General features: G+C 36.6%; 1 protein-coding gene across 2 annotated transcripts in view; it reads right to left on the bottom strand.

Moving 5' to 3' along the window:
• Window positions 1–421: 421 nt before the first annotated feature.
• TAFA1 (TAFA chemokine like family member 1) overlaps window positions 422–11,965 on the bottom strand; it is a 506,784-nt gene continuing 495,240 nt past the window's right edge. For both annotated transcript variants that reach the window (XM_043443219.1, XM_043443220.1), the window contains exons 4-5: window positions 7,365–7,489; window positions 422–1,549 (exon numbers count right to left, since the gene is read on the bottom strand). In XM_043443219.1, the coding sequence (XP_043299154.1) occupies window positions 1,532–1,549; window positions 7,365–7,489 (143 nt within the window). In that variant the 3' untranslated portion in view covers window positions 422–1,531. The remainder of the gene's footprint in view (window positions 1,550–7,364; window positions 7,490–11,965) is intronic.

Raw genomic sequence — 11,965 nt, 5'->3', positions numbered from 1 at the left:
TATGATAAGTAACAAGAATGTACAATAATATTATGTTCTACCAGAGTGCTAACATAATATCTACTTAAACAAGATTTTAAGTAGATAGTCTTTCCTAAAAGTGTCAGCTAAGTAACTCTAAAAAAAGAATATGGACACAAATTGATCTTTGGGGGGCTGAACCCTGTATGTATCATCCAGGTGATCACTATGGAAGCCCAATAATAGGATTTGACATTTCATCTTGCTGGCTGAGAACACTGAACTTCTAGTAATGAATTTCTGGTTTTTAAATTATTAGGGTTGGAAATATTGGTTATGATATCAGCAATGACCTTGTGCAAAAAATTCTGGTGGACTATGTGTCACTACATGAATGTTCTCTGGATTTGGCTAACTCTGATTGAGGAAAAATAAATGGCAAATGAAGAGGACACAATGATTTAGAAAGAAGTTATTTACCACTTTAATAGGGCTGTCCAACATTTGGTCACACAGATCATTCTGAAACCTAACTGCTTTAACAGTCTTTCCATCTCATCAGAAGAGATCTCTGAATACTCTTGGAAAAATCAAATCAAATGTAGAAAGAGGTGCCATGATAAGACTTGTTGCTACAGCACTATGTTATTAATGATGTCAGACTTTGGATTTAATCAGAGGACATTTCTGCAGTTTAGGATAGCTATACAAAGCCTTAAGACACTGTATTTACAGAACTTAATACAGGGATCCATATTTGACCATCACTCTGCCAGAGTCTTAACAGCATGGTGGAGTGGCTCCCTCAAGATTCCTCATTTTTCTTATCTGTGGAAAAGCTAGTAGTTCTAAAAATATTTTCCTGGAAGAGGTTAGAATGGTTATTATATATCAATTGAATATAAAGTATGGTTATGTAAGCCAAGCTTGCATGCTAATATTGCACAGGATAGAAAACAATAAATCAGGATGATGTGCTTCCTTGGGCCACCTGGTAAAAACAGAAGGAAGCTCTTGACTCGGTTGTTTTGATGCCTCAGATTCCAGGAGTCCACCTGTAGCTGGCCTTCCAGTGCCAGTGCCATGCCGACCTCTCAAAAGGGCACATGTTTTCCTTGCCGATAGCAAAAGAAATGACAAGAAAACAAAACAAAACATCCAGAACTCAAAGAGGTACACCAGCTGTCTCAAACTGTGGTACAGTTCATTTCTTGAAGAGAATATATAATATTTCAAAATATTATGTATATACATGTATTTCAAGTGGTACAAAGTAACTGTAGATCCAAATGAGAAGATAGTTGATCGTTCTTCGTAATCCCAAAAAATTTGCATTGAGAAAACCCATTTCTTTTTTTCTTAACCCATTTTCCATGGTACCGCCAAAACTTCAGATCTTCTCACTCTAGGATACTCAGTGATACACAGTAAAAGCACTGTGTTTATCTGGTAATCAGTCAAAGTGCAAATAAGAAATCCATTTGGCTTCTAATGTATAAGATGTTTTAACTTTTTAAAATGTATTTTCCGCAAAGTTGGTTTTCCTTTATTACTATAACAAATGCTTCCGTTAGGTTCTTGGGTGGATCTGAAAGCAAAGAGAGAAAGAAAGAAATTTCAGGAAGAAAAGAAGGAAAAGAAGGCACAAAGAAAGAGGATTAGGAGGAAAATTAAGGACACCATGAATTTTTAGGATGTTGCTTCTTTCAAGTGCACTGAAATAAAAAAATGTTCAAGTCTAGAGCAGTAGTTTTCAAACGGTGATCAAAGCACATGCACAGGCCACCATATTTGTATCAATTCATTAATTTTTGCCACAAGTGAGGACACAGACTCTTGGAGCAATGGTTAAGCAGGACAGCAGTCATGGGCATGCAACCTACGTAACTGTGGGGAGCCCTGCGCCGAAAAGGACCTTGCACTTGGTTTAATGACCCGCAACTGCCATCTTGAAATTCTTAGTAATTTTTAAACAGGGGTTTTGTGTTTTCATTTTGCACTGGACTCTTTCTGTAAATTATGTAGTTATTCCTATGTCTGTCTGAGGAGAATTTCATGAGAAGGAAATTCCTTAGCCTTGTCATGTTGGTTGCTCATAAGATGCAGAGGGATGGCATAAGGTGAAGTCATCCCCAAGATTGGATCACACTTGTTGAGGAATTTAAGAGATCTCTACAAGGCGAGAAACTGTTCTACTCAAACAATGATATAGTTTTCAAGGGCAATCAATGGCATACTTCTATAACTACTGATGTCATTCAATCCATTCAAATAATGATCCCAAAGACTCATATTCAGAAGGATGCATGCATGAGGAATCACTGGTTTAGAGCGTGACGATGGTTCTAATAAAGTTGAAGGTTCTATTTTAGAGTTCTAGGACTTAAAACAGTTTTCTTCATCATCTCTTAATTCTTTATAGTTTTAGAAACTGAGTATTCTGAGTCCAGGAGTGAAGTCCATTTAAAGCTTTCAGGGTTAGGTAGGAATGGTAATACATGCTTGCATTCAAAAGTTGTTTGGGCCAGGGGCAGAATATATAAGAAAACTTCACACATTTATTTTTTTGACTCTTTCCATATAAATAACAGATCCTTTCAAACTTTGGTTTCCTATAGTCCAGTGGTGTTTATGACATTTGTTTTCACTGTCTTCTTTTCCACCAAAAGGAAGGAGAAAGGGACGTTTCTGAAACTGACCTGGAATTGCCTTTTTAAAAAAAAATTTGTAATGACCCTTCCTCTCCCCCATCGCACCCGACCTTAGGCTCTATTCTCCATAGAAGACCAGGGGCCATGTCATGACCATCATCACATTCCCAAGACTTTAACTTTAGATAATAGAGGTTTAATACTATTTATTAGTTAAAGAAATGAATGAGTACACTTGGATCATTGTGGCAATTTTGATAGCATAGTTTATTCTCTAAGAAGATAGTTTACTCTTCCTTCCTGCAGTCTCTAAATACCACTCCCACTCCAACCTCCTCTCTTTCCCCATCATCTCTCTCTCTCTCTCAAAGGCATTTCTTGCAAAATGAATGGACTAGAGATCAAGACTGTAAAGGCTCTCAGAACCTTTCACGCCTGGTGGAATTTTGAGTGAAGAAGCTGGAATATGTCAAAGCTGGTATTTTATTCCTCAGTAATATATAAAAAAACAACAACACTGGGGTGATTAGAATGGGTGGAGACATGCAAAGCCATTAGGAGGATAAGGCCAGGAGGCTGTGGACAAGTGACTCTGGTGAATTGTGTTGGGTAAGTCACAGAGCATACCACATCTGAAAAGATGGCTATTGTGGTTAGGTGTGTAATCTGAGGGGTTAGGTTGCAAACTGAGGTCTGTAACTTTCTTTTTTAGGGAATAAGACTCTACAGTGTACACTAACTGTTGATCTCCTCACTAGTGTGAAAGACATTAACATACTGGGATGAAGGAAATCCAAAAAGTTGCTTGATATTTCCCCAGATATAAAACCAGATTACGTTCTGCTATTTTAATCTACTAATTTTCCTTCCTGAGTGATTTTGGATTTGTCCTCATTTTATTCTCTTCCTCTTCCTGTCTGCAAACAATCATTGTTCACTTTCTACACATAAATTATTACAGCATTGTCAGACAACTTATTTCCTCAAAGGGGAAGTCTAGCTTTCTGAATTAAGTTATTATTCCTGAATATACAAGGTACTAGATTCATTCCTGAATACATGGAATATAGCCTCTTCACCTTTCACACTTACGCTTTTCCTCCATCAGTTTAAAGAAAAGATAAACCAATGGGCATCCACAACCATAGGAAAAAAATCTCTAGTCAATATTTCGGCAGGTTAGTCTTGCTACAAACTACCTACAAAGCAATATAATAAAAAAACTGAAGCCATGATTAAGTAGGAACAGGGTTAAAATTTAGCCAACCTATGTTTTTCATATATCAGTTCAAAGAAAAGGGATAAACTAATGGATATCTAAAACCATAGGAAGAAAATCTCTAGTCAATATTTAGGTAGTTTAGTCTTGCTCCAAATTCCTAACAAAGCAATTTAATAAAACAACTGAAGCTATGATCAAGCAGGACCAGTGGTAAAGTTTAGCCAAGAAGCTTCACCCAGATGCACCAAGCTTCTTCTCAGAAGGCATCTGTTTTACTGTACCCATGCCATGTTTTTGGAACACCTCTCAAGTGTGATTACTTTCTCTCTATAATGTGACATTCAGGAAGTTTCCTCTTTCCGTATGATTTATTCTGCCAAGTCTCCTGAAAGGGAAGCCTCTGCTTGATTCTACTTATCTTCTCTCCTCCCTTCTGAATTTTATTGTCACCCAGATCCAATTTCCCCAAGATTTTCCTTCAGACTGTGGCCTGTTACCCTGGCTAGTCTATATTCTGTGGTGTCTGGTGGTTTAAATGAAACACTGAATTTCTACTCTCCACCTTCCTTAAAAAATGACCCAGAGGAATCGGGTGGAGAGGGAGGTGGGAGGGGGGGATCGGGATGGGGAATACGTGCAAATCTATGGCTGATTCATATCAATGTATGACAAAAAAATAAATAAATAAATAAAAAATTAAAAAAAAAAACAAAAACAAAAAAACAAACAAAAAATGAGCATCCTAAAAATTTAAATTAGAGCACACTTTAAACCATCTTTTGTTTATCTACATTTGAAAAAATGCTGAGAATTTTGGCTTAGGATGATTAGTTGGGAAGTAACTCAGATAATAGGGAGTTTATATGGAAAAAAAAAAAAAGTAGGGAGAAAGACTGAAGTCCCGGGAATCTTTCCTGCAAATTTCTTTACACTGAAGTTCCTTTTAAAAAAATAACAGTTTGCAGGAAATTCACAGTTGCCATTAGCAATCTGAGTATGTTTCTTCACTTTTCTGCTTTTGTTTTTTCTTAAAGAACTCTTTGAATCAATCTTACCCATAGAACAAAAAGAGGTGATTTTCTTTATTCTTCCTTTCTCTTTAATAAGGTCTTGAATTTTTTACCCTAAAGATTACTTCTTAAAGAACAATGAAAACATATGATTCCTAATTAAAATACATCTGTGACTTAAACTTTTAAAAGTTAAATTGCTAGGGTCAACATTTGAAGTGTGTAGGCATATTTATACTCTGATGGGGAAAAATGTACAAGGCATACTAGAAAAATTCATACAAAACCCATTTTTTAGAGCATATGATCTAAGGACTGGTGTTAGCCATTTATTTGGGATGGAGCGCCTATGTATATCACCTGGACTTAACTTGTGGCTTTTGTGTTTAAAAGTGTTCATTTAATCATGAATTTCTTTGTAAAGAAGGGGGAAGAAAATATATCAATTGCAGTGTTTGGGTTTTCGTAAGGTCTGAAACATTCACCTTTTTCTACTGTCTTCTTTTTCCTTCTCTAAAGAGAGACTTGAGAATTCTTAGTTGACTGACGTGCCACACATGTGGCTATAGAGGACTCTCTTATTTCCTTGCCTGAAACAGATGCACACATCAGAAACAGGTACATCTTCTGCTTTTAAACTGCCTGTAAGGGTGATTTATTTCTCTTATACTGTTCAACTATTAGGATTGCGTTCAGCCCACCTAGTGGCATAGTGAACACGTGTGTACTTGGCTCTGTTACCATGATCAGATTCCACGCCATACTTTGGTGATTTGGAAGAATGTCTAGGATGTATTACCGCAAGCATGATGGTTTTACAATATACTCTACAAAAGCCAAATAAAAGAAAGTGACACGTGGGTCACAAATAAGCAGAATTAACAATTTCTCTGTTTTGTTTTATTTTCTGTCAGCCAAAGAGTCTTCTTACTGGTACTCTTAGAATTTTACATATCTAAATTCTGAAATATTTTGACTCACATTATTGCTTTTTAAGGAGTTTTAAGTCTGAAGGTACTATGAGAACAAGTATTACCATCAATAAAGGGTGATTGCTTATCACTTGGAATAGGGCATGGAGATTTGGCAAAGAGTATGTCAGCAACATGTTCAAAACAACAGCTACTGACTGGCTAAAATTCAGAGTAGCTTAAAACTAACTTGCGAGGGTATCTTCAAGTTATCTGGCAAAATCATCTTCATGAAAAATGTAACCAAAGGGAAACCAAAAATCCATACTCTAGACCAGCTAATTAAGATGACTTCTGGGGTAAGTAGCACAAACTAGGTTCAGTTTTAAACACTCTCTTCTGTAGGTGTGTCATTGAAATGAAATACAATAGTCTCGGTTGAGCTTCTTGGCACCTTCAATTTGTAGCTTAACAGGCTAGGATGGTTTCGACAAGCCTTCTGGCTGCAAGCCAGGGAGGTGGAGCCATTTACTGGCTAACGTGGTCAGTACAGGCAACTAAACTGGAAAAACAAGAGTCTTCACTTATAAAAAGTTTCATAAAGTGTTATGTTTTCTGCATCACAAAAATGCAAGAACCAATTTTATTTTTTGAAAGGAAAATTCTGAGAAGAAAGACCAGGTTAAGACGCATGATTTAGGGCCTGGAATCAGATATGCCCTTTGAAATTCGGATCGCTCTTTTGGAAACTTACAAGTTCAACATACTGGAATTTTAACTAGTGGAGCTTGCTTTAAAAAGTACCCAATACTTGCAACATACACACATAAAACAGGGCTGATATTCTCACGGTACATGTACATATCACCATACTGACTGTTAAAATACTAGTAGACTTTTGTATAGTGAATAGTTACTGTCTTACTTACCCTAAGGGACCCCCCCCTTGATACTCCCATTAGAACTTTCAAACTTTCCTATGAACTAGTAACTACAGAGTCAACAACTGGCCTAGACTGGCCTCTCTAACCTGTTGCAGCCTCATGACACCAATTCTGATGGGCTGGGTAGCCTCATATACATCATTGCATATTTTGAAGCCAATTCCTGCTTCAACCACACAAAGCAAAGAACAATTATTCACATCAGAGAAACCTTTCATTTCCCTAAAAGAGCATCAAAAATTCCTTTAAACAACCTTTAGAAAATGGCAGTACTTAAATGCAGAACTTTTTAGAAAACCATCTGGATGAATTAGGCAAGATCCTTATTTTATTGTCTATTCTGAGCACCATAGATGTCCAATGCATTATCCAAATACCCGCCTCACTGCCCCTCTTCCCTTTGGCGATGGCAGCCTAGCTTTGTTTATGAGTCCATAACAGGAACACTAAACTGCTCAGTATGGAGAAGTCAAGTTCAATCTCTAACTTCTCTTTGATGGATGGACACTGATCTGAATAATCAAAAATAGTTTCTGCTGGGGAAAAAGCTTCTTTCTCTCCTGTTCAAAGCTTCTCTGGGTGCTATTTATACAACACAAAGGCAAACAGTACAGTTTGTAACATGCATGAGACATTTGGAAAAAAAAAAAAAGAAAACAACTTACTCTTGTGGTCTTGATTTTATTGCCTGTAGCACACATCCATCCAGAATTATCAGGGAGTGTCTTACACTCCTCTCCTTCTAGACAAGGCTCCATCTCACACCACCATTTCCCGATCACAATGGAGGCTGTGCAAAGAAAGGAAACAAGTCTGTTTGCAATTCATCGAACCTGGGCATGAGACTGTGTCCTTCTATAGATATTAATGTTCTGTGAGATGCATTAGGTCCTTTTTAACTTTTCATGATTGGGTAAGAACACTATTAAGAAGAGTAAGATTTTAACTTAAAACATCTTAAAATGCAAATATAATGATGCCATGTGGTTTCATCAAGCTATATTTTGTCCAGAATCTCCTTGAATGATGAAAATATGAAGAATGGGGACATTCACTTTTTAGAGAAACTTCTGTGTTAGTTTTGTAGATCAAGGACTTGGTACTTTTTTTCAGCGCAAGGGACAAAAGGGCTAAATGATCTTCAGGATGACTGACTGAGCTGTTCTTTCTCAGAAAGGCCAGTTTATTCATACCCAGCATTAGGGTTTATCTCCCAGCGTAGGGTCTTTGAGAATTTCAAAGGCCTACTGAAAAAAAGAAAAAAATGAATTGATGGAAAGTACAAAAGAAAGCCTGAGAAATTAACACCAACAGTCATAATAAAGGAAACTATATGTTTACAGTCAAAAGTATATTTGATGTGAGCTTTCAGTGTGTTTCCTTTCAATGTGTTTGAGATGGTATGAGTGGAAATTTTAAAACTTGAGCCTCTGATAAAACAGCTCTACTTTTTAGGGTGACACCGAGATGACCACATTAGGAAGCTGGCGATGAATTTAGTGGCTGAATTTATAGCACACTTTTTTGGATAATAAGATTTTATAAAACTAGAGACTGGATTCACTCAGTACAAATCAAGCAGCCCCAGAGTTTTAATATCTTGAGTGAAAATGATTTCTGCATAGGCATTGGTTATTTCTGAGGATCCTCAAGGCATTTAAAAAAAAATTTATTTTTTAATCAAATTCACCTGGGCTTTTTCATGAAAAATCCTTAACATATCTGTGAGTGTTTCTTTTGTGATATTTTCCAAATGGCTGTCTTTACACTCAACTGGAACTCAAGGTCTTTATCTAAAAAAAAAAAAAGTCGCTTTTCAGTCCCTCACATTCCCATGTTGTCTCTACCATGATGTTTTATTTCAAAACAACAAAGAACCCACAGGACATCTCTTAACATCACGGGGCATTAATGTTAAAATGAAATGGGGTTCATGGTATAGGTAAGCGGGAGCACGTTAAAATTCTCTATCCATCCAGCATACATTAGAGGGATCAGACTGCTACCTCAGAAGCAGAATGGCTTAAACATCCAGATATTTATCTGCATTTAAATTTCCCTCTTCCACACTTTTCTTATTTCAGACTTCCCCTCCTTTAGAATTCAGTCTTCCTCAAACTTCCCTTTGAACAAAAATTATTCTGCAGGATTATATATGCAAAATTATATCTGCTTTATTATATCGTCAATTTAAAGATTTTTTTCAAGGGTAACTTTGCCTACATTTGATATACACCTTACATGTGGACTAGACCAAATCACAGAAAACACAACTCCATTGGATAGAGCAAGCAGAGGAAGTAGAATCTTGCATATTATTCTATCCATATACAGCACAATGTGATATTTTTGAAAAACTCAGACTAAAAACAGAAAACACAAATCCTCTACTGCAAGGCTCTCCAACCTCTGGACCATGGACCTGTTTCACCTTCAGATCAGCAGTGGCATTACATTGGAAATAAAGTGCACAAAGGGCTTCCCAGGTAGCTCAGACGGTAAAGAACCTGTCTGCAATGCAGGAGAATCAGGTTCAATCCCTGGGTTGGGAAGATCCCCTGGAGAAGGGAATGGCAACCCACTCCAGTATTCTTGCCTAGAGAATTCCATGGCCAGAGAAACCTGGTGGGTTACAGTCCATAGGGTTGCAAAGAGTCAGACACAGCTGTTCAACTAACATAAAGGACACAATAAATGTAATGATCTTGAGTCATCCTGAAAGATCCCTCCACATCCAGCCCGTGGAAAAACTGTCTTCCACAAAATCAGCCCCAGGTGCCGCAACGGTTGGGGATCACTACTCTAGAGGGTCCAAAATGGTTACGAACGCTTTGAATAATTTTCTTTTTAATAGTAGGGTTCAGCATCAGGATATGGAGTAGAAGAAGAATCTTGTTATGAATTAAGAGGCCTTGTGTGAATTAATAGATTGACAATACTAAATAGAGAAACATATATTTTGGAAGCAAGAAAAACATATGTTGTGCTGAAGGGGAATAAAACCAGATGGCAAAGCTTTCAGGAATGTAAGATAAAAGTCAGTGTTCGGCAGTGCTTCTTGAGAGCTTCCAAGTTGAGGCTCTCTTCTGGCTAGAGCTCAGTCACACACAAGCCAATGACACTTGCCATCCTTGTCCACTTAAAGCCCATCTAATATTTCAGTATTGTGCCCTGCATCTCGACCATCAAGAACAGAGACCCTCTGATCTTTGCTCGGAGGGGAAACTGCCTTTCCCAAAGGTCTTAGATTTAGTATTTGTCCCCCTTCATTCACAGAGGCTCACAGATAATGAACAACTGCTGGTAAGGTCAGCTGTTAGTATCTTCGCCTCTTTCTGAAGGACCCTGTTCCTCTTCTTCAGGCTGCTCTCTGCCCTCTCACAGCTGACCTACTTTGTTGCAAGTTAACAAAGCAGCTTCTCCTCTTTCTCTCAAACTTTAATATCTCCCGAATGAACATGTAGGCTGTAGGAAAAGGAATGCACCTCAAATCCTGAGTACCACTTTTAATTCAAGTTTATAAAGACCCACCGGCATGGAGGGAAAGAGAAAAAGCTTTTTAAGGATAAAAATGTCCCAGATCTGCCGATGGTCTCGAAAAATTAGTATTATAGTTGCCTCTCCTACATGGAGTTTGATGACTTGGTATTCCCTCTGGCTTATAGAATCTAGTTCATTTTTCTAGGATCACTTTTCCTAAGATGCTATTACACCTGTGTTGTTTCTGCTTTGTGTATTACACAGTCATTTTAATACCTATTATTTTATGGCCTAGGTCAAAATATAGTTTCTCAATCCCCCTTTTTTAATGAACTCATATTTCCTGAAATATCTTTAAAAAAATTCACAAAGAAAGGATTTAAAAATTGCCTCCACTTCTCCCAATGTGGAAGCTACTGAAAACCTTCTGAATATTGGACAAGGAATAAACAATTGGATTTAATAAAATGAGCTAATATTAATGCTAGTTGCTTTTAATAATTTTTCTTACAGAGATAAGTGTAATACTAAAACTGTAAATATAAATAATTCTAAGATAACTTGCATTATAATGATCAGTTCAATAAAACAAATGATAACTGACATTTCTGAATGCTTCTTGTGTGTCTCTATGTTAGATACTTATAAACGTATTATTTCAGTCTTCAAAGCAATCCTATGAAGTAGATATCATGAGACTGTTTGTTTTTTAGATAAAAAAAATAAAGCCCAGAAAGGTTAAGTAACTTCCCCAAGCTTATATAGGTAGAGAAGTTCAGAAATTTATATAAGAATTCAGGCCTGCTTGACCACAAAACCCATGTTTTCCACCATGATTGTGTTAACTCATTTTAGTTGTGAGTTTAAAAATCATAGTTCTCTAAGAAAAACATGTATTGATTTATGAGTGGATGAATGAATGCTCTCTGCTCTATTATTATTGAAAATAAGTTTTGTATCAACATGAACACTTGCAGAAAACAAAAACATTCAGTTTTTTGTAAAATTAACTTAAAAAATAATTTGGGAAGGGACAGTTGATCACACTTGTTTCTTCCTAGTCTCAGCTACATATTGCTTCATTTCATTTGTCATAGCATTTTAAGAGAAATTCCCACTAGTGAACACTTTATGAATCCATAAGAAACTTATGAGGTAGATGCCTAACTGCTCTAAGAACTTTTCTCTCTTAGAAGAACTGAGTTAATTAAATATCAGCTGCAAAACCCAACTCTCTCTTATCTGTGGTGATTATGAAAAAGAATCTTAAAAGTCCCTTTTAACCCTGGGATTCTAAGATTCTATGAATGTGCCATATTCAGGAAAATATCTGATCTTCAACTTTTTCAAGAATGTTCATCTTTCCTTGAGACATCTTTAAAATCACTGAGGCCACTTTAATCATGAGTCTTGATTTCACCCTTACACCAGATCCTATTGCTATCAAGCAGAAGAGACACCATAAAAGGAGAGTGAATCCATTTTTTCGTGATAAATTGTAAATGGAGCAGAAATCCCATTATTTTTATTTTTTGGGTTATTGTTCACTGTGAGGAATTTTTCCATGAAAATAGAATGGTATATAATAAGCAACGGGCTTAATATATATTAAAAAAAATACTGTCTAAGAATTGTCCTTTTAAAAAATTATTTCAGTAAATAATGTTTGAGTTGTGGTTCAGCAAATGTTTATTGGGTCCTTTGCATGGTCAAAGCTCCCTGATTTGCTGAGAGTGATAAAATAATGAACATAGTCCCTACTCTGAGAGCCTACAGCTTAGCTCAG

This window comes from Cervus canadensis, chromosome 22, assembly GCF_019320065.1.
Source record: "Cervus canadensis isolate Bull #8, Minnesota chromosome 22, ASM1932006v1, whole genome shotgun sequence".
Taxonomy (NCBI): Eukaryota; Metazoa; Chordata; class Mammalia; order Artiodactyla; family Cervidae; genus Cervus; species Cervus canadensis.
This window is presented reverse-complemented; position numbering and strand designations above follow the sequence as displayed.